This window comes from Salmo trutta, chromosome 7 (genome assembly GCF_901001165.1).
Source record: "Salmo trutta chromosome 7, fSalTru1.1, whole genome shotgun sequence".
NCBI classification, from domain to species: Eukaryota; Metazoa; Chordata; class Actinopteri; order Salmoniformes; family Salmonidae; genus Salmo; species Salmo trutta.
The window spans coordinates 16,163,228-16,189,511 of record NC_042963.1 but is presented as its reverse complement, the minus strand read 5'-3'; the positions used below and the strand labels follow the sequence as shown (position 1 = coordinate 16,189,511).

General features: G+C 42.3%; 1 protein-coding gene across 1 annotated transcript; it reads right to left on the bottom strand.

Annotated features, from left to right (window-relative positions):
- Nucleotides 1-7,633: 7,633 nt before the first annotated feature.
- On the bottom strand, nt 7,634-21,280 carry LOC115197028 (hyaluronidase). Its single transcript, XM_029758155.1, has 4 exons — nt 20,972-21,280; nt 11,858-12,808; nt 11,281-11,370; nt 7,634-10,210 (listed from the first exon to the last, which is right to left on the bottom strand). Exons 2-4 carry the CDS (start codon nt 12,785-12,787, stop codon nt 9,752-9,754), a joined length of 1,479 nt encoding a protein of 492 aa, XP_029614015.1. The 5' UTR covers nt 12,788-12,808; nt 20,972-21,280; the 3' UTR covers nt 7,634-9,751.
- Between the last annotated feature and the right edge of the window lie 5,004 nt (nt 21,281-26,284).

Sequence of the window (26,284 nt, the reverse complement as noted above, 5' to 3'; positions counted from 1 at the left end):
TACCATGAAAATACTTCCACACTGCTACCATACAGCGGGTAAATGCAAGTATTTCCCGTAACTGTGCCTCAAAACCAAATGTCTACCTGGCCCCTACTCCACCCTGGACTTGAACAGCCTTTACGACCATGTCCACCTATACAAGGCATCAGTGCCCACCTTCACCCATACCCTAAAGGACATCGCCTTCAACCGCAGCCCCAACACCTAACACAGGAGCATCAGCTCAACAGACACCCCGCCCAGACCAGCGAGACACTCTCCCAGACCTGAGGGAAGGCTAAAGAGCAGGAACCTGGACTTCACCAAATAAATCAGAAATACAGACATCATTCTACAAGAAACATGTTATAGAGGAGATGGACCCACTGGTTGCCCTCTAGGTTACAGAGAGCTGGTAGTCCCATCCACCAAACTACCAGGTGTGAAACAGGAAAGGGACCTAGGGGTATGCTAATTTGGTATAGAGCAGACCTAGCAGACCTCACTCTATTAAATTTATCAAAACAGGAACATTTTACATTTGGCTAGAAATTCAAAAGGTAATAACCTCAACAGAGATAAAGACAACTTCTCCATTCTGGCTGCGGAAAACAGCTTCTCCATCCTGGAGGGGGAACTCAATCATTTCCAGGCCCAAGGACATGTACTAGTCTGTGGCGACCTAAATGCCAGAACTGGACAAGAACCTGACACTCTCAGCAAACAGGGGGACAAAGATCTACCTGGAGGTGACAGCATTCCCTCCCCCATATGCCCCCCAGGCACATGTTGGGTATGTACATAGTCAATGGTAGGCTTCGAGGGGGTTCCTACTGTAGGTACACCTATAGCTCATCTCTTGGCAGTAGTATTGAAGACTACTTTACCACTGACCTCAACCCAGAGTCTCTCAAAGCGTTCACAGTCAGCCCACTGACACCCCTATCAGATCACAGCAAAATCACAGTCTACTTGAACAGAGCATTACTCAATCATGACAATCATGAGGCATCAAAGCCAAAAGGACCTGAATAATATTAAGAAATGCTATAGATAGAAGATAAGTAATGTGGAAACCTACCAAAAAACAATTAGGCAACAACAAATTAAATTCCTCTTAGACAACTTCCTGGACAAAACGTTTCACTGTAATAGTGAAGGTGTAAACTTGGCAGTAGATAACCTTTACAGTATATTTGACCTCACACCTTCCATATCAAATCTAAAAATGTCAAACAGAAAACTTACTTCACTTGCTTTGGCAACGTTAACATATGTTTCCCATGCCAATAAAGCCCTTCAATTGAATTGAGAGAGAGAGAGAGAGAGAGAGAGAGAGAGAGAGAGAGAGACGAAAACAGCAGGTCCGGGACAAGGTAGCACGTCCGGTGAACAGGTCAGGGTTCCATAGCCGTAGCATGACCAGTTGGACTAGGGACAGCCAGGAGTCATCAGGCCAGGAATTCCTGAGGCATGGTCCAAGGGCTCAGGTCCTCCGGGAGGGTGAGAGAGAGAATTAGAGGGAGCATACTTAAATTCACACAGGACACCAGATAAGACAGGATAATTACACCAGATATAACAGACTGTCCCTAGTCCCCCACGGGGGTGGGTATTGCCTCGTCCAACGATACCCCCGGACAGGGCCAAACAGGCAGGATATAACCCTACCCACTTTGCCAAAGCACAGCCCCCACACCACTAGAGGGATATCAACAGACTACCAACTTACTACCCTGAGACAAGGCTGGGTATAGCCCACAAAGATCTCCCCCACCGCACGAGCCCGAGGGGGCGCAAAACCGGACAGGAAGATACATCAGTGACTCAACCCACTCAAGTGACGCACCCCTCCTAGGGATGGAGGAGCACTAGTAAGCCAGTGACTCGGCCCCCGTAATAGGGTCAGAGGCATAGAATCCCATTGGAGAGAGAGGAGCCGGCCAGACAGAGATAGCAAGGGCGGTTAATGGGGATCCTAATAAAATTTGGTTGAAATGGAGATGTGAATCCAACATATCAATTAATTATTTGAAGACGATCTGGAATTAAAGCCAGAATCAGTGGCACTTGTGGAGCTGTCCAAGCAGAAGATGCGTTGACAACCAAACACAATTCAATATTACTTTTGCAATATGGTAAATAGCCTTATAACATGTTAACAAATGATATGTTGGATTCACATCTCCATCTCAAACAAAAAATACAAGTTAAAGAATAGGATTAAGCCAGTGGCTGATGGAACTATTCAAGCAGTAGATACATCTCCTTTACATGTTGATATTTGGCTGCTAGTGATAGCTATTTAACAGTCTGATGGCCTTGAGATAGAAGCTGTTTTTCAGTCTCTCGGTCCCAGCTTTGATGCACTTGTACTGACCTCGCCTTCTGGATGGTAGCGGGGTGAACAGGCCGTGGCTCGGGTGGTTGATGTCCTTGATGATCTTTTTGGCTTTGCTGTCATATTCAGGTGCTGTAGGATTCCTGCAGGGCAGGCAGAGTGTCCCCGGTGATTGGTTGGGCAGACCGCACCCCCATTTCGAGAGCCCTGCGGTTGCGGGCACTGCAGTTGCCAAACCAGGCGGTGATACAGCCCAACAGGATGCTCTCAATTGTGCATCTATAAATGTTTGTGAGGGTCTTAGGGGCCAAGCCAAATTTCTTCAGCCTCCTGAGGTTGAAGAGACGCTGTTGCGCCTTCTTCACCACACAGTCTGTGTGGGTGGACCATTTCAGATCTTCGGTGATGTGTACGCTGAGGAACTTGAAGCTTTCACCTTCTCCATTGCGGTCCCATTGATGTGGATAGGGGGCGTGCTCTCGCTGCTGTTTCTTGAATTCCACGATCAGCTCCTTCTTTTTGTTGATGTTGAGGGAGAGGTTATTTTCCTGGCACCACTCCACCAGGGCCCTCACCTCCGCCCTGTAGGCTGTCTTGTCATTGTTGGAAACCAGGCCTACAGCTGTTGTGTTGTCTGCAAACTTGATGATTGAGTGAACAGGGAGTACAGGAGGGGGCTGAGCATGCATTCTTGTGGGGCCCCTGTTTTGAGGCTCAGCCAAGTGGCGATGTTGTTTCCTACCTTCACCACCTGGGGGTGGCTCATCTGGAAGTCCAGCACCCAGTTGCACAGGGTGGGGTTCAGACCCAGGGCCCCGAGCTTAATGATGAGCTTGGAGAGTAATATCGTGTTGAAGGCTGAGCTATAGTCAATGAACATCATTCTTACATAGGGTATTCCTCTTGTCCAGATGGGATAGGGCAGTGACATGAATCAGCTGGTATAATTTCTATGGATATATACAAAGAAATGTAAATTGAAAGAAAGGTAAAACTAAACGAAATGCAGCTAATTTGCAGTTTTTCTGGGTTCAATTTGAGGTGATTGTGTTGTTGGCTAGCACCTCTGAACAAAAGTGTCCTCACGAGCGAGCACATTTTCTATGCCAGGCGAAATTACGCCTCATTACCTCATTGTTATGGATGCATCCAAATAAATGTCACTAGAAAATAGCTTAAACAAATGCAAATGCAGCTACTGTTGTTATTCTGGCTGCACTGTTTGATGTGACTGTAAGTTAGCTGTAGTTGGCTAGCTAGATACAGAACAAAAAGACTGAATGACTGGGTCGCGTCTCTGGCAACGGAACCGATAGAAAGAACAACCAGCCGGCTTGGGTAGCGACCCTAGATTTGTGTCGGGACTATATCTTGTGGAAGGATGAAATAGTATGAATAAATTCATCACAATAAAGTTTTTAATGACAATATGCCAATCATTATTTGACTATGTTAGTAACCCATTGTATAAAAGTCATAATGCCCTCGAAGCTGGTGTTTGGAGGATATAATGGCACGGTTTGCCGGATCTCGGGCCTAACATCACTTATAGTTGTTTTGTTTGGAACACAACCCTGAATCCCCGCCATCACGCAATTACTGTTGCTATTTACGCAATCCAAAAACACTACATAATAAATAGCAGGTCAGGTGGGCATCATTTGAAAGTGTATGCTAAGTATGTTTCACTAGCACAGACTGGAATATGTTCTGTGATTCATCTGATGGCATTGAGGAGCACCCACATTGACCATACATACATATCCCAACCATAAGCCATGGATTACAGGCAACAACCGTCCTGGGCTAAAGGCTAGAGCTGACACTTTCAAGAAGCAGGACACTAATTTGGATGCTTATAAAAAATCCCGCTATGCCCTACAACGAATCATCAAACAGGCAAAGCGGCAATTCAGGACTAAGATCGAAACTTACTACACCGGTTCTGATGCTTGTCGGATGTGTCAGGGCTGAACCATGCGTGAGAGCACCATCTGTTCCAAACATGCCCAAATTCACATTGACGGGGCTGTAGAAGAGTGGGTCGAGATCTTCAAGTTCCTCGGTGTCCACATCACTAAGGACCTATCATGGTCCAAACACACCAACACAATAGTGAAGAGGGCACGACAACGCTTCTTCCCCCTCAGGAGGCTGAAAAGATTTGGCATGGGCCCTCAAAAAGTTCTACAGCTGCACCATTGCGAGCATCTCGACTGGCTGCATCACTGTTTGGTATGGCAAATGTTCGGCATCTGACCGTAAGGTGCTACAGAGGGTAGTACGTATGGCCCAGTACATCACTGGGGCTGAACTCCCTGCCAACCAGGACCTCTATACCAGACCGTGTCAAAAGAAGGCCCTAAAAATTGTCAAAGACTCCAGCCACCCAAGTCATAGACTGTTTTCTCTGCTACCGCACTGCAAGTGTTACCGGAGCGCCAAGTCTGGGACCAAAAGGCACCCACAAGCAATAAGACTCCTGAAGAGTTAATCAAATGGCTACCCAGACTATTTGCATTGCCACCCCCCCACCACCACTTCTACGCTGCTGCTACTCTCTGTTATTATCTATGCATAGTCACTTTAATAACTCTACCTGCATGTATGTATTACCTCAATTAACTTGACACCGGTGCCCCTGCACATTGACTCTGTACCGGTACCCGCTGTATATAGCCCCGCTATTGTTATTTACTGCTGCTCTTTAATTATTTGTTATTTTCTTAAAACTGAATTGTTGGTTAAGGGCTGGTAAGTAAGCATTTCACTGTAAGGTCTACAGCTGTTGTATTCGGCGCATGTGACAAATAAAATGTGATTTGATTTGATTAGTGCATATTTTAATGGTGACATGTGCAACACCATTGCCCGCCCCTCCATATTTTATTAAAATAATTAAAATAAGCCAACTGGACTTTGCTTTTAAGTATTAGTTTCTAAAGAATTTCTAAATATAACTGATGACACAGATTTTAACACACGTGTGTCACACCCTGATCTGTTTCACCTGTCTTTGTGTTGTCTCCACCCCTTTCCAGGTGTCGCCCATCTTCCCCATTATCCCCTGTGCATTTATACCTGTGCTCTCTGTTTGTCTGTCGCCAGTTCATCTTGTCTCGTCAAGGCTACCAGCGTGTTTTTCGTACTCCTGTGTTCTTGAGCCGCTGTTTTCTAGTTATCCCGGTTTTGGTCATTCTGCCTGCCCTGACCCTTAGTCTGCCTGCCACTCTGTACCTTACGGACTCTGCCTTGGACTACCGACCTCTGCCTGCCCTTGACCTGTCGTTTGCCTGCCACCTGTTTTATAATAAACGTATGTTATTCGAACTGTCTGCATCTGGGTCTTATCCTGAGTCGTGACAACTTGTGTGAAACACTATGTCATAATCTTCTACCAGGGTAACTGGCACCTCCGGGAGCAGTTTCCCCAGGAACTTAAAACAAATGCCTCTTTTCTAAAAACAACATTTCATTAAATAACTAAAAAAGTGTAGACTGTAGCCGTTTATTTCCCTTTATAGTTTATTCGCCTAAACATGACCTTCATCCACATAATTGTTTTTATCCAAAGTTGCTTTTTTTGTGTCAGCAATTAGACATTGTTCTCAGGGGGGATAGTTACCCCCTAGTCCCCATTTATTTATTTTTTTACCAAATTGTATTTTAAATTTCCCCATTTTTTTTATAAACATAAAATACTGCCAAATAGAGTCAGAAATAAAAAAGTATTGTGATATTATACACTGCTCAAAAAAATAAAGGGAACTCTTAAACAACACAATGTAACTCCAAGTCAATCACACTTCTGTGAAATCAAACTGTCCACTTAGGAAGCAACACTGATTGACAATAAATGTCACATGCTGTTGTGCAAATGGAATAGACAACAGGTGGAAATTATAGGCAATTAGCAAGACACCCCCAGTAAAGGAGTGGTTCTGCAGGTGGAGACCACAGACCACTTCTCAGTTCCTATGCTTCCTGGCTGATGTTTTGGTCACTTTTGAATGCTGGCGGTGCTTTCACTCTAGTGGTAGCATGAGACGGAGTCTACAACCCACACAAGTGGCTCAGGTAGTGCAGCTCATCCAGGATGGCACATCAATGCGAGCTGTGGCAAGAAGGTTTGCTGTGTCTGTCAGCGTAGTGTCCAGAGCATGGAGGCGCTACCAGGAGACAGGCCAGTACATCAGGAGACGTGGAGGAGGCCGTAGGAGGGCAACAACCCAGCAGCAGGACCGCCACCTCCGCCTTTGTGCAAGGAGGAGCAGGAGGAGCACTGCCAGAGCCCTGCAAAATGACCTCCAGCAGGCCACAAATGTGCATGTGTCTGCTCAAATGGTCAGAAACAGACTCCATGAGGGTGGTATGAGGGCCCGGCGTCCACAGGTGGGGGTTGTGCTTACAGCCCAACACCGTGCAGGACGTTTGGCATTTGCCAGAGAACACCAAGATTGGCAAATTCCCCACTGGCGCCCTGTGCTCTTCACAGACGAAGCAGGTTCACACTGAGCACGTGACAGACGTGACAGTCTGGAGACGCCGTGGAGAACGTTCTGCTGCCTGCAACATCCTCCAGCATGACCGGTTTGGCAGTGGGTCAGTCATGGTGTGGGGTGGCATTTCTTTGGGGGACCGCACAGCCCTCCATGTGCTCGCCAGAGGTAGCCTGACTGCCATTAGGTACCGAGATGAGATCCTCAGACCCCTTGTGTGACCATATGCTGGTGCGGTTGGCCCTGGGTTCCTCCTAATGCAAGACAATGCTAGACTTCATGTGGCTGGAGTGTGTCAGCAGTGCCTGCAAGAGGAAGGCATTGATGCTATGGACTGGCCCGCCCGTTCCCCAGACCTGAATCCAATTGAGCACATCTGGGACATCATGTCTCGCTCCATCCACCAACGCGACGTTGCACCACAGACTGTCCAGGAGTTGGCGGATGCTTTAGTCCAGGTCTGGGAGGAGCTCCCTCAGGAGACCATCCGCCACCTCATCAGGAGCATGCCCAGGCATTGTAGGGAGGTCATACAGGCACGTGGAGGCCACACACACTACTGAGCCTCATTTTGACTTGTATTAAGGACATTACATCAAAGTTGGATCAGCCTGTAGTGTGGTTTTCCACTTTCATTTTGAGTGTGACTCCAAATCCAGACCTCCATGAGTTGATAAATTGGATTTCCATTGACTATTTTTGTGTGATTTTGTTGTCAGCACACTCAACTATGTAAAGAAAAAAGTATTTAATAAGATTATTTCATTCATTCAGATCTAAGATGTGTTATTTTAGTGTTCCCTTTATTTTTTTGAGCAGTATATTTTGGCGATGTCGCCCAGTCCTAGTTATAACTATATATGGACAATACCCTAATTAGATAGTCTGAAATCATTTTACATGATGCTATGTTTCAAAGTTTGGCAACTTCGTATAATAATATGGCACATCAATATTGGCAGAGCATTGCAGTAATGTTTTCAGAGCCACTTCCATTATCATGGAAGTATGTTCTTAGAACATTATTGGAACATCATGTCATAACATTACAGAATAACTTCATTAGCTTCTCGCAAAATTATTTAGTGTAGAGGTGAATAAACTGTAAGTTATAAAAGCAAAGAGAGTCGCACACTCCATATGTTTAACCTCCCAGTAATTTAACGTTTCGCCATCACTGTGCCTTCTTCACACTATAACTTCATGAGAGTCTAGTGGGAATGTTCTCTTCATGTTGTTTTAGGTATTTATAATGACTTCTCCATTAACAGTTGCACTATGTTTCTTTTAGTTTTTTGACCAAATTTGTATTTATTTGTCATTTTTTCATTGGGGGGTTAAATGTTTATCATTTCATATTCCGTTCATATATTTTCAATTCATTATTTTACAGATTGTACCTATGGGCTGCCACTCAAAAGAAGAAACATTTTAAAGACAAAAAACATTACAAAAGGTACATAACTACAAAGTATCGGTACATAATTACAAAATATTTTAGAGTTTAAGTAATAATACATTCTGTATATACAGGAAAAGAAAATATAAAATAAATTATGGCCAATTTCATAGTAAAACATTTCCTTGGTGTGTGAACAAATGTGAACAAATGTAAAATATAGACATTGATGGTTCGGATTATGGGATGCTAAGGTTATGTTTTTCCATATTCTTTTCCAGTTAAAGGGTTATTCAGATTCACTTAGTTCTGTAGACCATACTTTTGTATTGGCTACATCTGAATATGAGCTGTCCAAAAGTTGTTTATATACTATAGAGATTTGTCCTTTTGTAGCCCAGATCATTTATATATAAATCCCATCATTGGATGGTTCAGTATTTGGGTTTCCCGAGATACTCCATAGGCCACCATAGCTGACCAAAGTTGTAAATATAGAAAGAAGGAGATGCCTGGAAATGTGTATGTGTTTTTCAAATCTTGGACTGTTCTCAAACCATAATGTGCCAAATAGAAATTGTATGAGCAACAATAGGAATAAAGCGTAGTTTACATTGTTTAAGGGATATATCAGTGAACCAATTTAGGATGGGGCGAAATGTCAGTGCCTGGAAATACAATTTAAAGTTTGGTACGTATAGTCCTCCTATGTCTTTCCCTCTTTGTAAATTTGTAAATGTTTTATTTTTCTGGATCGCTTACCTTGCCATATACATTTTGAAACCACACTATGAATTTTATCCCAATAGCCAGAAGGGGAGACATGGGAAGCATTGACCTACAGAAATTCAGCCGTGGCAATATATTCATTTTGACAATAGATATTCTGCCAGTGAAAGCAATTGGGATGTTAATCTATCTACTGGGGTTGGATTGAATTGATTTGAGCATTCTGTTAAAGTTTCTGGCAATTGTTTTATGACAGGCAGGAAATATATCTACTTCCAAATATTTAAAATTCGAACGATTGGGGCAGATTTTTCAGAACCTATTCAATTGAATCCAGACATAATTGCTGAAGTTTGTTCAGGGTGTTTTTGGAACATCATGTCACACTATAACTTTATGAGACCATTGTAGGAATATTCCCTGCTTGTTGTTTTGAATAACATTTCCATCAAAATCAGCAGAACGTTCCGGTAATATTTCCACACAACCACTATTTCATCCATATTTTGTTGCACCAGTAAGTTCTGAGAACATTACCGCAATGTTGTGTTATTATATTCCCTGGCAACCTAATGTGAACCTTAGGGGAATCTTCTGTGGTAGTTTTAACAGATGTTGTGCACAACAATTTAGTGAATGTTAGGAGCACATTCCAATAATATTTAATTTGAAACATTTTCTTATAAAAAATATTTGGTGATAAAAACAATTGTGGGATGTTATCCTAATGTTAGCTAGAACTTAATAAGAATGTTATTTAATGTCCTGGGAATGTTCCCAGTTTGCTGGGTAGTCCTCTCTCTACAGTATCAAACACTTGATGATGAGGCAGAAACCAAGGAACATGATGACACACAGACAGGAGAAGTGAAGTGACAGGATGACTAGTATATCCCCTAGCAGGCTGTTGTCCCTGGGTCGGGGCATGGGAGGGAGCGGTGGCATCTGGGGCATCTCGCAGTAGACCCCCGTCCAGCCCTGGTAGCACTGGCAGGTAAACTTGTGCTTCATGTCCAGGATGTCGTGGTTGTTAAGATGGCCGCTCACGTGGAAGTGGGGCCCCCGGGGGCCCAGGTTGCGGCGAATGTGGAAGAAGTGGGGGTTGAGGTGGAGGTAGGCCCCTGAGTCGAGGCTCTTCCTCACACACTTGCCGTTCTTCTTGCACAGGGCTTTGCTGCACAGCTTGGCGGCTGAGGTGACGTTGATGACATAGTGGCCTAAAGGGCCATCAATATACTTCTTCACAGTCAGGCAGTTTCTCTGGAGGTGCACATAGACAGGCAGAGGCACAAATACAATGTGATGCACAGCATAAATACACAGCATAAGTATAGGTGTCTGTAAAAGTATAGCTAAAAATAGGCCTGCAGTTCACTGGGAATAATAGTTATGTTGAATGAACCTTCCTTATGTCACCCACAGTATGTTCATTTACTTCATGCACTAACTATCCCTTGACTTGCTTCTCTTTTTTTCTCTCCATTTTATTTCTTCTAAAACTGGAATGGAGGGAATCAAGGCTTGAAATGTTCAATATAATACACAGGATGAACTTGGTAAAACATATTGGGTCAATTGCAACCAACATGCAGAACTTAAACTGCAGCTGCAGGTTAGCGCTGGATTTCCTAAAATGCTACTAATGAGAGACTACATGCACCAGCGTGTTAAAACAAACTTGCTTGCAACCGAAAACCGACAAGAATAAACCAGCAGATCAGTTCATCTCCCATTGTTACTGTGTCAAACGAGTTAGATACCAGACAGCTTTGTCTAGGTTCTCAACTCCTGGCCCCAATGAAATAGCAACCAATCACCGGCTGACAAAATGTAATGACCGCCACAGCCCTAATCAGGAACATTGAAAATAGCACGGCTAGTAATTAATCCAAAATAATTATTGTAAGAATATAGATCCAGTGAATTGTAAGAAACTCTAGAGGAGTATAGTGCAGTACAGCACAGTAGAGTACAGTTGAGTACAGTACAGTAGAGTACCATACTGTACTGTACTTAACTGTACTCCACTGTACTGTACTGAACTATACTCTACTTTCCTGTACTGTACTGTACTGAACTTTACTCTACTCGAGTTTAGTGTACAGTAGAGTACAGTAAAGTACAATACAGTACATTATAGACTTCTATGTTTGGATCACATTAGAATATCAATTGTGATTTGACATACCTTGATAAGACTATCATTTTATGAACATGATTAGTTGAAATCACGTGTTTCCAGGCAGGAAAAAAATGGTGCCCCACTCAGATCCGGGATTAATAAATAAAAACAATCATATCGCACATAGTTTTCTGTGTAATTTCTTTACCTGAGTTCGAGCATATTCTGAGGAGCCCCAAAGTACCACTCCTGACGCCCCAAGAGCTGCGCTCTCTCCGATAGTGTGCACCAGGTCACTCTAGGAGAGACATAAGAAAAGATGTAACACTGCAAACACAGTCTCCCCTTCAGGTCAAAGTGAGGTGAATACTTGACCTGTTCCAGTGATCAATGTTGACTGGTACACTCTCATGTTTTACCCCCTGAAACTCAAAATAGAGATCATGGCCCAATCCAGAATAAGCCCTATATCACCACTCTATATGTACTTTAATACACTTGAAAGGTTAAAATACTGTAGGTAAGCAATATTCCATCCAGGCAATCAGAGGGCAAGGTAGAAATGCTGTAACTATCCAGTTATTTCAGATCTACTCAAGAGCCTATAGGGGTTAAGGGCTAGAGGATGTTTCTGGATTGGAAAAGCGCTAATTTATGTGTTAAAAAGCACAAAAGAATGTGTTGGAATATTTATCACTGTCCCAACTATTATTTTCACTCTTGAACCAACAGCAACAGCAGTTATCAGTTGCCCAACATCACCATCTATTAGTAATCCTTCTCACCTCTGAGAGGACTGTGAAGGTGTAGGCATAGAAGGGTCTAGAGTACACAAACACAGGCAGCGTGAAGTTGGTGCGTGCGATGGAGGCAATCCTCATGGCCTCTTTGACGCGGTAGTGGACAAACTTGACGGTGTTGGCCGAGGACTTGAGTTCGTAGTCTAGGTACACGGAGGGGTAGAGAGCTGTGCTCTCCCTCCAAAGCCACATGAGATGGTCATTACGGACATGCTCCACATTGGGGCATTCACCTGTGTAGCGATGCGGGTGCGTCTTGTAGCCATAGTTGTAGCAGTCGGGGAACAAGTAGAAGCCCCAGAGGCCGTCAGGTCGTCGACTTTCGGCCAACAGTAGAGTATTGTTCATAAAGGCCTGTCCGGCCCTCTCAAAGGCCTCCTTGGCCTCATTCTCCACCTTGCTCTCAGGCCAATCTGGATGGAGCTTCCGGATCTGCTCCTTGGACTTGTTGCGGTAGATGTCCTTCGAGCCCCAGTTGCGCACCCACTGGGGCCTCCAGTTCTCCCAGTCAATGACACCCAGGCCTCGGAAGTCCTTGTGAGGGATGAGCTTGTCGATGTCGGCCCTGGCCTTGCTCAGGTGCTTGGACAGGCTCTGGTTCTGGGGCAGGCCCCCGTTGATGGGGTTCCCAGAGCTGGCGTAGTAAGGATAATAGCCCAGGTGGCTATGGTAGAAGATGGTGACATTAGGCCCGCTAAGGGTCTCGTTGAGGTTGGCCACGATGTCAAAGACACTGAGGTCCAGGTCCACCTTGAAGCGAAGGCGGCAGGACTCTGTGGGGGCGTTCCACACTACGATGAACGGCCGATGAGGGATAAGAGGAGCCTGGGCCTGCTTCATCTGCTCACCACCGGCCCCTTCTCTGACCCCAATCCACAACACTACCACCAGCAGACAGCGGCCAATCAGCGTCATCGCCCTAGACTCTTTGTCGTCCTATCCCAACATGAAAAGGAAAAAGAACAGGATAGAAATCACCACATCTTTTTGCGGAAAAAAGTAAACACATCATGGGCTTCAGTAGGCAGGGATAATCAAGGCTAGAGAGGACATGTGAGTGAGGGTCAATGAGCTGCACTGCTCTAGATTGCACACACTGTACAATGGTCCTCTATTCTTCTCAGAGAAAGGTGCCATTTGACTGGATGTGCTCCTGTCAAGATCTATCAAGTCTGCCGGGCTTAGTTTGTGATATTTCCCTAACAAAGACGTTTTGAGTTGGCCTTCGTTAATGTGACCACGATGAAGATATTTTCATATCAGAGTGGGCCTTAATTAGAACTGTTGTGTCTGTTGTTTTGACAATGATTCCCATCCATCACCAGGCATGCACAGCAACACACACACACACACACACACACACACACACACACACACACACACACACACACACACACACACGCTCACTCTTTTCAGGATAACTCTTTCCAGCTTCTTGTGTAAGACTGTGTGTGGAATTGCAATTAGTGCCTTTTTCCGAGTCCAGGGAGAGAAACCATGACCCCACTCTCAGAATACATGGCCACTGACGTTGTCTTCAATAGAGACATGGAAAATCGGCCGTAATTTTCATCTACCGCTGATGGGATTGCGATTGCTTCATTTATTTAATAATTCCTTCACTTCTAGGAGAGCATCCTTGTCTGTATACTGTATATGCAATAGGTACATTGTATGGTGTAATGATAATAATCAGGATAGATTTCAGTATCTTTTTGACCAATATCTGATTCTGGGAAGTTTTTTAACCTGTTTAAAACCAGAAAGAACAATATAGTTGTTTTTGTTTTTGTTGTTCTTATTATGCGGGGCCAACAACTGTGCATTCCGTAGAATTCCTGAATATAACATTTACATTTGTAGTTATAACTGAAGAGGAAAAGGCTTTGACTGCGAGTCCTGTGCCATGCTTTGTCAGTCAAACTGTACAGTAATCCTTGCCCAAGACAAACAGTCCGTGGTGAAGTTTCTCAGGCCGTCCTCAAACCACAACTAGTCACAGTGCCTCCAGGAACACCACTCGCCCTGGCCACTAAAAAGACCCCCCAAAAAACAATGTCTGAGCTCAAACAGACAAAAGACTCCACATTTGATGTCATGTTTTTCGTCAAAAAGACACAACTGAACTCAAACCGAAGCCAAGTCTCCTGACTGGGCTGATTGACTCCAGATGAACGTACCAGCGGTGAACTTTAAGAATGGAAGCTAACCCTCTCTCAAACCTTCAATGAGCTGACAAGTAAATGATCCTAATCACTCAATCAGTCAATCTACAAATGTTCTATTATAAATGATCCTTTATTAGTGTGATTACTTAGTAATACTGACAGTTGTGTCTTGTGTCATCGCTAGCTTGCAGTTCTTAGAACTGTTCATAGAACTTTCATACTTTGACATATGAACTGTCATTTTGTTAACCATGCATTGTAATTCATCAAACATTTTATTTTCCTTCCCATAAAATGCCGGGAGCAGCTAAAATGAAATAAGTCCCTTGCCGATAGTTCGTGGTAGGAAAAATAAATATATCTTTGGCATTATCATCGTCATGTATGTATGTGCAATTGGCATAAATATGTTGGTCATCAATATACACTGAGTGTACAAAACATTAGGAACACCTTTCCATGATATAGACTGACCAGGTGAATCCAGTTGAAAGCTACAATCCCTTATTTATGTCACTTGTTAAATCCACTTCAGTCAGTGTAGATCAATGGTTCCCAAACTTTTTATAGTCCCGTATCCCTTCAAACATTCAACTGCCAGCTGTGTACCCCCTCTAGCACCAGGGTCAGCGCACTCTCAAATGTTGTTTTTTGCCATCATTGTAAGCCTGCCACACACACACTATACGACACATTTATTAAACATAAGAATGAGTGTGAGTTTTTGTTACAACCTGGCTCGTGGGAAGTGACAAAAGCTCTTATAGGACCAGGGTACAAATAATAATATAATTATAATCAATAATTTTGCTCTTTATTTAGCCATCTTACATATAAAACTTTATTTGTTAATCAAAAATGGTGAATAACTCACCACAGGTTAATGAGAAGGGTATGCTTGAAAGGATGAACATAACTCTACAATGTTGGGTTGTATTGGAGAGAGTCTCAGTCTTAAATCATTTTCCACACACAGTCTGTGCCTGTATTTAGTTTTCATGCTAGTGAGGGCCGAGAATCCACTCTCACATAGGTACGTGGTGGCAAAAGGCATCAGAGTCTTAACGCGATTTGCCAAGGCAGGATGCTCTGAGTGCAGCCCAATCCAGAAATCTGTCAGTGGCTTCTAATTAAATTACATTTTCACAGAACCGCTTGTTGCAATTTCGACGAGACTCTCTTGTTCAGATATCGGTAAGTGGACTGGAGGTATGGCATGAAAGGGATAACGAATCCAGTTGTTTGTGTCATCCGTTTCGGAAAAATACCTGCGTAATTGCGCATCCAACTCACTCAGGTGCTTCGCTATATCACATTTGACATTGTCCGTAAGCTTGAGTTCATTTGCACACAAAAAAATAATACAATGATGGAAAGACCTGTGTGTTGCCCTTGTTAATGCAGACAGAGAAGAGCTCCAACTTCTTAATCATAGCCTCAATTTTGTCCCGCATATTGAATATAGTTGCGGAGAGTCCCTATAATCCTAGATTCAGATCATTCAGGCGAGAAAAAACATCACCCAGATAGGTCAGTCATGCAAGAGGTCTGACAAGTGAAAATTATGGTCAGTAAAGAACACTTTAAGCTCGTCTCTCAATTTTAAAAAAACGTGTCAATACTTTAACCAGCACACTTCTGTATGTTGTAAAAGCGTTACATGGTCGCTGCCGATATCATTGCATAGTGCAGAAAATACACGAGAGTTCAGGGGCCTTTCTTTAACAAAGTTAACCATTTTCACTGTAGTGTCCAAAACATCTTTCAAGCTGTCAGGTATTCCTTTGGCAGTAAGAGCCTCTTGGTGGATGCTGCGGTGTACCCAAGTGGTGTTGGGAGCAACTGCTTGCACACACGTTACCACTCCACTATGTCTCCATGTCATGGCTTTTGCGCCATCAGTAGAGATACCAACACATCTTGACCACCAAAGTCCATTTGAAGTCACAAAGCTGTCCAGTACTTAAAAAATATCCTCTCCTGTTGTCCTGGTTTCCAGTGGTTTGCAAAAGAGGATGTCTTCCTTAATTGATCCCCCATAAACGTAACGGACATATACCAGTAGTTGTGCCAGGCCCACCATGTCTGTTGACTCATCCAGCTGTAATGCAAATAATTCACTGGCTTGTATGTGAAGCAGTAATTGTTTCAAAACATCTCCTGCCATTTCACAGATGTGTCGTGAAACAGTGTTGTTTGATGAAGACATTGTCTGTATATTTTTTTTGGCCTTTTCCCTCAGCATTGTCTCAGCCATATCTGCGGCAGCAGAAGGATTAAGTCCTCCACAATAGTTTGGTGCTTGCCTGTCCTAGCCACTCGGTAGCTCACCATATAAGACGCTTCTAGCCCCTTCATATTAATGGTAACTGTTTCTTTTATGCATGTTTTACTACTCGAAAGTTGTCTTAATTCTTGCTCAAAAAACTCCTGTAGCTTATTTTTCAAGTTGGCATGTTTTATTTCTAAATGTCTACGCAAGAGTGAAGGTTTCATCGAGTTGTGAGATAGTACTTTTGCACATATAACACACTGTGGCTGAGGAAAGGCACTACTCCCAATATAAGTGAACCCCAAACCAATGTAGTTCTCATCATATTTGTGCCTCTTCGATGGTCTGTTATTCGGTGCTTTCCCGGGTAAGGGGGCAGTAGCTCTTCGGCTGCATCAGATTCACAACTGTCAGTGTCCATGTTAGCTGGGCTAACAACAATTGTAGAACTACTGATGCTAGCATTGGATGTGCTCGTGGAAGCAGAACAACTTGTGTCGTCGACAGGTGCAGGTGTTTGTCTAAGTAGGTGCAGGTGTTTGTCTAAATAAGGCCCGCGTACATAGAGACACATACCAGCTCTACTGGTTGTACTGCTGGTAGTAGCAGTACTACCAGAAGAGCTGGTATGTGTCTCTATGTACGCGGGCCTTACTTTTTTTTAACCATTTATACATTTTCGAGCAAACGGAATGAGCAGCAGCTACGTTTCACTACATACGGACCGTTAGTGGAATTCCTGCGAGAGAGTAACGGTTAATGTGATTGGATGTTAATTATTTGAATAGGTTACCTGTATTTGACATTGTGTTGTTATTTCGCTGAACACTAGATGGTTTAATTTTATTTTTGGCAGTGAAACGAGGCTACTCAGGTGAGAAAAATACCTCACCCAAATCTATAGCCCCGTTGGAAAATATAAATGGATTGTTTGAAAATCTGAAGAAAAAAAACAAAAGCCTTGAGACAGTTGACACATGGATTGTGTGTGTGCCAAAATTGAAGTCAACATGGGCCAGCATCCCTGTGGAACGCTTTCAACACCATGCCCTGATGAATTGATGCTGTTCTGATCGCAAAAGTGGGTGCAACTCAATATTAGGAAGTTGGTGTCCCTAATGTTTTGTACACTCAGAGTATGTTGGTCTATATAACTATGGAGACCCAGTTCATATGTGTTTACAGTTCTCTTTAATCACATTGGTACTATTTTCACAACTATGTGGTACATTTTCTAAACTCGGTACAAAAATTCCAAACTGGTAACACTTGTAACACAACCAGTCTTACAATCAAAAACTTTCATTGTTCATTCATTTTGTTTGTAGACATATTTCACCACACAACCATTGATCCAAAATATAATGAGTACATTGGTTTAATCACCAAAACACAACATAATGATATCTTCTCAATTTAGCTCTTTTCACCCTTTACACTCATACAAATGTACTGGTTGAAAATGGAAGATTTGGGCACTGATAAGCACTTAAATTGGAACGCAGTGGCAATGTACTACTGTTGAGGATTATAATTAATACTGCTTTGATGACATACTATCAAACCAAACACCTGTGAGTCCAAATGTGCACTTCACATTTCCACATCATAAAACTCATGTCATAAACAGTGTCAACATTTTTGAATAAGCCCATATTTGTCTATTGTGAAGAAAATTCGCAGCACAACATGCACTTGAATGCACTCATGACTTCTTTCTATGCTCACCAAAATTACTATCTGTTTCTCTGAATGACTTTGAGAAAGCCTAACATTGTAAGATATACAGTATTGTGGCAAAAGAACAAGCTTTCAAATGATGCCCAAATGGCGGGGATTCAGGATTGCGTTCCAAACAAAATAACTACAAGTGTGCTTGCTCTAGTTCCTCAACGACACAGCTAGGAGAGCTCAAAAAAGCACCTTATAGTTGAATACTCTTCTTTGTCATAAAAGTGCATTGAAATTACTTAGGAACTGTGCTTACTTTGGAGAGCTGTGCGGCCACTTGGAGAGAGAAGTTAGTCCTGACTCAAACCCTTGACCCTTGTCTTGCACCTACCCCATATTTTCCAGGAATATCCTTTTCATGTTGCTGGATGTATCCAGAGTATTTTCATATTTTGTTATCAACAAATGTGGCTAAAGGTACAGTAATTGTAAAATTCACATAAAATCAATCGTATAATATTTGGATTCAGTTTTGTGTCAGGTGAATTACAGTACATTGCACTGCTTTCACAATAGGCTACACACTTGCACTACCTTTCAAGAAAATCTAATTTCCATAATTTCTATCCCATGTGTGACCAAAGGTATGTTCATTGAAGACATCTTTCATAATTATTGATGCAAAATATAAATGTATTGTTCAGATATAATTGTACTGTAATCAAATTAAATAAATGAAAGATACATAACATTTAGCAGGCACTAGTTTGCATCAAGCCTGTCTTGAGCATTTGCCCAGAGGTTCTCATCCACACAGTAAATGTCCTCATTGTTCATGCACCTGGAGAAAATCTTTTGGCATGGCGAATCCTACTGACATACAGTAGGTCTGGATTGATGTCATTGCATGCCTCATCCATGTCCTGAAGGAGGTTGGCATGCTCAAAGGGATGGCATCCATACACCTTCCACCTGTATTATAATCATGTATTGTATTTTACAGTATTGTATTAAACTTATGTCTTGTAGTGGTCTTGTGTGGCTCAGTTAGTTAGAGCATGGTACTAGCAACACCAGAGTTGTGTGGTTGATTCCCACTGGGATTACATACAGTATGAAAATACGTGGACTCACTGTTGTCACTTTGGATTAAAGTGCCTGCCATGTAAATGGAATATACTACTGTTTTACAGTACTGTTTGGCCAATGCCGTTTTAATAAAGCAGTATAAAAAAAACATCAACAAAAAGATCCCAGCAACTTCATTTTGGATACATGTTTACTGTTTAGGGGATGCATTTGTTACATACAAATACATCTCTGTTTTTTGTCAATATCTGTTTTTTGTAGTAAAAGTAAAATCATAATAGTACATATCATAATGTATATGTTCATACTACACAAACATACATTTTAATTATGTCGTTCTCAAGATCTGTACTAGACAAACCAGTTTAAAATCTATAGGTTTACCAAACGGTTAAGTGATTATCAATTAAGAGCAGTCGGATTAAGTAATAGTTCAATGAATTTTAACAAATGAGAAGACAATCAAATTAAAAGTAATGTGAGCATTGCATTGTGAAAAGCAATTGCTTATTTGAACATGTATTGCAATGTGAAACATGTATTTCTAGATGAAACACTAACTTTGGTGATAAAGTGACTGTATAATTTTGTGAGTTGTCAATTGAAAATGTGGTTAAAGTTATTGAAACAACTGTCTTTTTGATGATCTCTTTTGAGTTTTGTACTAAGCTTTGTGAAAATGTACCACATACATGTGAAAATTTGCACCAAAGCCATTGGAAAAACCTCTAATTCACAGGCTGTTCATGTAATTTGGAAAGTATGAGACCAACCTTGGAACTAAACGGCCCATCTTTATGTACCATGGATCTTTTTGTTAATGTCTGAGTGAATGTGCATTTGAGGGAGCTAAGATGGCGTGAGGTTAAATGTTGAAAAGAATGAGTGTGGAAATAAAAGTAAACATGTGGAGACACTAATCTGCTTAGCAGTGCCGGGCAGAACAGATGAGTCAAGACTCTTTCTCTGCATCCTTTGTATCCACCGCTACTCAGCATCCAGCAAGATGTGTTTATTGATGCTATCCCTGTGATCTGCACATCATATGGAAGGTCTTTCACTTTTCAAATGTGTGTACGCATGTCTAGCTGTGTCTGTGTCTGTGTATCTATCTGTGCAATCTTGTGTCTGACAACTGTGATGAAACATATTGGTCTTTGATGAAAGCAGGCTATTATTGGCCTGTCATACTGTAGACTTGATGCACTTGTCACTTTTCCAGTTCTTATTAACACTAGAACAAACTGTGCTCCAATAACCCCTCCCTAAATAATTTACACATGCACGCACACATGCACACACACACATACCACCACCCATGAACGAATGGGCTGTTCTGAAGCCTTGATCATGTTCACATTTAGCTGTCTTCACATCTTGCGGTCTTTCTCTGAACCCTTCAGTTTGGTGAATATAATTTCCATATGTGATGGTGGTTTTATTAATCTTCCCTGCCAGTATATCTACTGTGGCACCATACTTTTGGTTCAACATGTCATCTCTGAGTTTCAATCTTAATGACCCTGCAAGTCTTAAAAATGATCACTATCAGCTACTACTGAGTAAAATATTTCTCTCCTCAATTATATGAATGGCTTTTGAAACTAATTGCTATAGAAGTTAAACAGTTTTATTATAGAAATACATTTGATCTGAGCCCTTAGATCTAATACTATGAGGAAGATTTATGATCTAAAGCAGTGCTGCTCAACCCTCTTCCTGGAAAGCTAACGTCCTGTAGGTTTTCGCTCCAACCCTAATCTAGTGCACCTGATTCTAATAATTAGCTGCTTGATAAGCTGAATAAGGTTAGTTACAACTGGGGTTGGATTGAAAACCTACTGGAGTGTAGCTCTCCAGGAACAAGGTTGGCGAACCCTGATCTAAAGTCTCACATACCTCTTTCAAAGCTCCTACTGATCTAGTCTTGTCCCATTGATCCTGAGGAACCAGTCCAGGTCTTCTTGAAACGATAAGGGTTCAACAATGCTTTCTTCTCTCCTATATGCCCCTCTAACTGGGTTTTTGGGGACCAGCAGTGCCCTTCACTTTGGATCTCCCCTGGGACCCTTGGTGTCTGTGGGGCCAGCGATGCCCCTCTTTTGTTGGCTTGGCTCCTCCTCACTGACCTGACTAACTCAGGCAGTGGAGATGGGTGCACCGCTCTTGCCAGAGAGGGAACGCGTCTCTGCCAGTCACTCTCACTCTACTATCTCTTCTCAACTGGAGGATTTCCACAGAAGAGTGTTACCTTTAAAACATGAAAACAGATCACATGTATAATGGACTTTATTAAGTAGACCATGGCCTAAGTTCAATAGAAACCTGTCACATTGAAACAAAGCAATTTTTTCCACTGTCAAATACAATCACAGAAGGGTTTTGGGTACTCTTCAGTGGGTATCTGTACTTTACTTTATTACTTATATTTTTGACTACATTAACTTTTACTTCACTACATTCCTAAAGAAAAGAATGTACTTTTTACTCCCATACACTTCCCTGACTGTCACGGGCGGATAGAACAGTTTAAGGGTGAGTCAAGCGCAGGAGACAGGTCCGTTGGAACAAACGAGATTTAATAAATCCAAGGGCAAAATCCATATAAGGCTGGGAGCACAACAGTCAAAAGACTAAACGAAGCTCCGCTCAAAAAGGCAGACGGGGCACAGCCCGGTAACCCTAATGCCTAGACAATAAGTAGTAAACCAACAACATAAAACCAACACCACCTCTACCACACGTAACAAAGAACAATCCCGCACGAATCCTAACTAAACACAGACAGACTAAATACCCCCCACTAATGACAAACACGAAACAGGTGCAATCAAAAAACAGACATAACTAACAGACACTGAAACACAGATCGGTGGCAGCTAGTAGGCCGGCGACGACGACCGCCGAGCACCGCCCGACCGAAAAGAGGCGACACCTTCTGTGGACGTTGTGACACTGACACACAAAAGTTACATTTTGAATGCTTAGCGGGACAAAAATATTGTCCAATTCACACCCTTTTCCCTGGTCATCCCTACTGCCTCTAATCTGGCAAACTAACTAAACACAAATGCTTCCTTTGTAAATGATGTCAGAGTGTTGGATTGTGCCATGGCTATCCGTAAATATAATAAAAACAAGAAAATAGTGCTGTTTGCTTTATATAAATAATTTGAAATGATTTATACTTTTACTTTCGATACTTAACTATATTTGAGCAATTACATTCTAATACTTAAGTATATGTAAAACAAAATACTTTTAGACTTTTACTCAAGTTGTATTTTAATGGATGACTTTCACTTTTACTTGAGTCATTTTCTATTGAGGTATCTTTACTTTTACTCAAGTATGACAATTGGGTACTTTTTCCACCACTGGTACTGTTAAAACTCACAACTACATCTACGAGGTGGCTAAGGTGCACATGGATAAGATGTAACATGGAGTTTCATATGTGACCGACTGGCTCAAATCGGTCTTATGGAGCAAAAATTCAAATTGTGTTTTTTACATTGGATAAAAGTAGCGATTCAGAGCTACAAAATGGTATATCATACACTACAGTTAAGGAACAATGGGAAAGTAATTTTGCTTTGAAAGTTAAATTTGTATACTCACTTTTGACAAAATTGCCTTTCAATGTTCTGGTACTACTATTGGAGAGCCCTCTTTGTCTACACCCATTCAGCATCGTTCACACCCTCTTAAGCTTTAGCCCCACCCATCTCCTTAAGGGTTGATCCGAATGTACTAACAACAGCAGTCAAGCACCCAAGCTAATTGCTAGCTACTTCCAGACATCTAAGTGAGAGAGAACAGCTCACTGAACATGACTTGCCCTAGTAGAGCTGGTTAGGCTGTTATGTTATCCAGAGCGTTGGTGACTGCAACTGTGCTGTCAGATTGTCCGTTCATAAATTCAGAGCGTTTCGCGTTCATAGTACACAGCGGACACTCTGGTCGATGAGTTTACTGATGTTTACTGCCACCGGCCATATTCAACGGGTATTGAACGTTCTTAAATTGGTCAGCTATTCTGCACTCTCTGGCACACTCAGACGAGAGTGTTCTGAAATCGGAGTATGTCATGTCCTGACCCTAGAAAGACTTTATTTTCTATAGTAGAGTAGGGCAGGGCGTGACAGGGGGTGTTTGGGTTGTTTTACGTTTTCCATTTCTATGTTGGGATTGTTTGGGGTTGATCTCTAATTGGAGGCAGCTGATCCTCATTGCCTCTGATTAGAGATCATATTTAAGTAGGGGTTTTTCTCATTGTTGTTTGTGGGTTATTCTCTTTTACTTATTATTGTCCTCTTTGCGTCACGGTTTGTTGTTTTTGTATATATAAGTGTATTGCATTCAGTTTCACTTTTAATAAATATGTGGAACTATGAACACGCTGGTCCGCTCCTTCGAACAGCCGTGACAGAGTAGATGGCCAAACTGAATTTACGAACGCACAAGAAAGTAGTAGAGTATTTTAGAGTATTTTGTTAAGACACGTACAGTGAGGGAAAAAAGTATTTGATCCCCTGCTGATTTTGTACGTTTGCCCACTGAAAAAGAAATGATCAGTCTATAATTTTAATGTTAGGTTTATTTGAACAGTGAGAGACAGAATAACAACAAACAAATCCAGAAAAAACGCATGTCAAAAATGTTAAAATTGATTTGCATTTTAATGAGGGAAATAAGTATTTGACCCCCTCTCAATCAGAAAGATTTCTGGCTCCCAGGTGTCTTTTATACAGGTAACGAGCTGAGATTAGGAGCACACTCTTAAAGGGAGTGCTCCTAATCTCAGTTTGTTTCCGGAAAAAAGACACCTGTCCACAGAAGCAATCAATCAGATTCCAAACTCTCCACCATGGCCAAGACCAAAGAGCTCTCCAAGGATGTCAGGGACAAGATTGCAGACCTACACAAGGCTGGAATGGGCTACAAGACCATCGCCAAGCAGCTTGGTGAGAAGGTGACAACAGTTGGTGCGATTATTCGCAAATGGAAGAAACACAAAAGAACTGTCAATCTCCCTCGGCCTGGGGCTCCATGCAAGATCTCACCTCGTGGAGTTGCAATGATCATGAGAACGGTGAGAAATCAGCCCAGAACTACACGGGAGGATCTTGTCAATGATCTTGTCACGTCCTGACCAGCAGAGGGAGTAATTGTGTTAGATTTTGGTCAGGACGTGGCAGAAGGGTATTTGTTTTATGTGGTTCGGGGTGGTGGTTTGTTTAGTAGGGTATTTGATTTATGTATTCCGGGGGGTTTTGGGCACTGTTCTATCTTAGTGTATTTCTATGTTCTGTCTAGTCTTTTGTATTTCTATGTTTTGTTTATTGGGGTTGGACTCTCAATTGGAGGCAGGTGTTTTCTAGTTGCCTCTGATTGAGAGAACTATATATAGGTGTGTTTGTTGAGTACTGTGTGGGAGATTGTTCTGTGTATAGCCTTGTGTCTTACCAGCCTGTATATAGTCGTTGTGTTTTTCCTTTGTGTACGTGTTTATTTTTGGTTCTCCTTCTTCACCAAATAAAATAAGATGAGTGCACATATTCCTGCTGCGTTTTGGTCCACTTTATCCAACGACAGCCGTTACAGATCTCAAGGCAGCTCAGACTATAGTCACCAAGAAAACAATTGGTAACACACTACGCCGCGAAGGACTGAAATCCTGCAGCACCCGCAAGGTCCCCCTGCTCAAGAAAGCACATATACATGCCCGTCTGAAGTTTGCCAATGAACATCTGAATGATTCAGAGGACAACTGGGTGAAAGTGTTGTGGTCAGATGAGACCAAAATGGAGCTCTTTGGCATCAACTCAACTCGCCATGTTTGGAGGAGGAGGAATGCTGCCTATGACCCCAAGAACACCATCCCCACCGTCAAACATGGAGGCGGAAATATTATGCGTTGGGGGTGTTTTTCTGCTAAGGGGATAGGACAACTTCACCGCATCAAAGGGACGATGGACGGGGCCATGTACCGTCAAATCTTGGGTGAGAACCTCCTTCCCTCAGCCAGGGCATTGAAAATGGGTCGTGGATGGGTATTCCAGCATGACAATGACCCAAAACAGACGGCCAAGGCAACAAAGGAGTGGCTCAAGAAGAAGCACATTAAGGTCCTGGAGTGGCCTAGCCAGTCTCCAGACCTTAATCCCATAGAAAATCTGAAGAGGGAGCTGAAGGTTCGAGTTGCCAAATGTCAGCCTCGAAACCTTAATGACTTGGAGAAGATCTGCAAAGAGGAGTGGGACAAAATCCCTCCTGAGATGTGTGCAAACCTGGTGGCCAACTACAAGAAACGTCTGACCTCTGTGATTGCCAACAAGGGTTTTGCCACCAAGTACTAAGTCATGTTTTGCAGAGGGCTCAAATACTTATTTCCCTCATAGAAATGCAAATCATTTTATAACATTTTTTACATCCGTTTTTCTGGATTTTTTTGTTATTCTGTCTCTCACTGTTCAAATAGCCCTACCATTAAAATTATAGACAGATCATTTCTTTGTCAGTGGGCAAACGTACAAAATCAGCAGGCGATCAAATCGTTTTTTTCCCTCACTGTAGCTAGCTAGCTAGGTAAACAATTAACCGTAATACAACTCATGACATTACTACCCTGCATGAATCTGCAGGTACAGTGCCCTCCATTAATATTGGTACCCTTGGTAAATATGAGGAAAACGGGCTGTGAAAAAATGTCTTTGTTTTTCCTCTTGTTCTTTCATTCAAAATATTCACAAAAATCGAACGTTTTATTAAAGTAAAATAATTGAAAGATAAAATGTATTCTTATCATAAAACAAATAATTTTCTCAAATATATGTGTGCCACATTTATTGGCACCCCTTCAGTCAATACTTAGTGCAACCTCCCTTTGCCAAGATAACAGCTCTGAGTCTTCTCCTATAATGTGTAATGAGGTTGGAGAACACATGGCAAGGGATCTGAGACCATTCCTCCATACAGAGTCTCTCCAGATCCTTCAGATTCCGAGGTCCACGCTTGTGGACTCTCCTCTTCAGCTCATTCCACAGTTTGAGCTTCCTAGCAGAGGCAGCCAGGTTTTTATTTAATATCTGCTGGTACTTGATGGAGTCCATGATACAATATATTCTAACAAGTTGTCCTGGGCCTTTGGAAGAAAAACAGCCCCACAACATCAAAGATCCACCATCATACTTCTCAGTAGGGATGAGG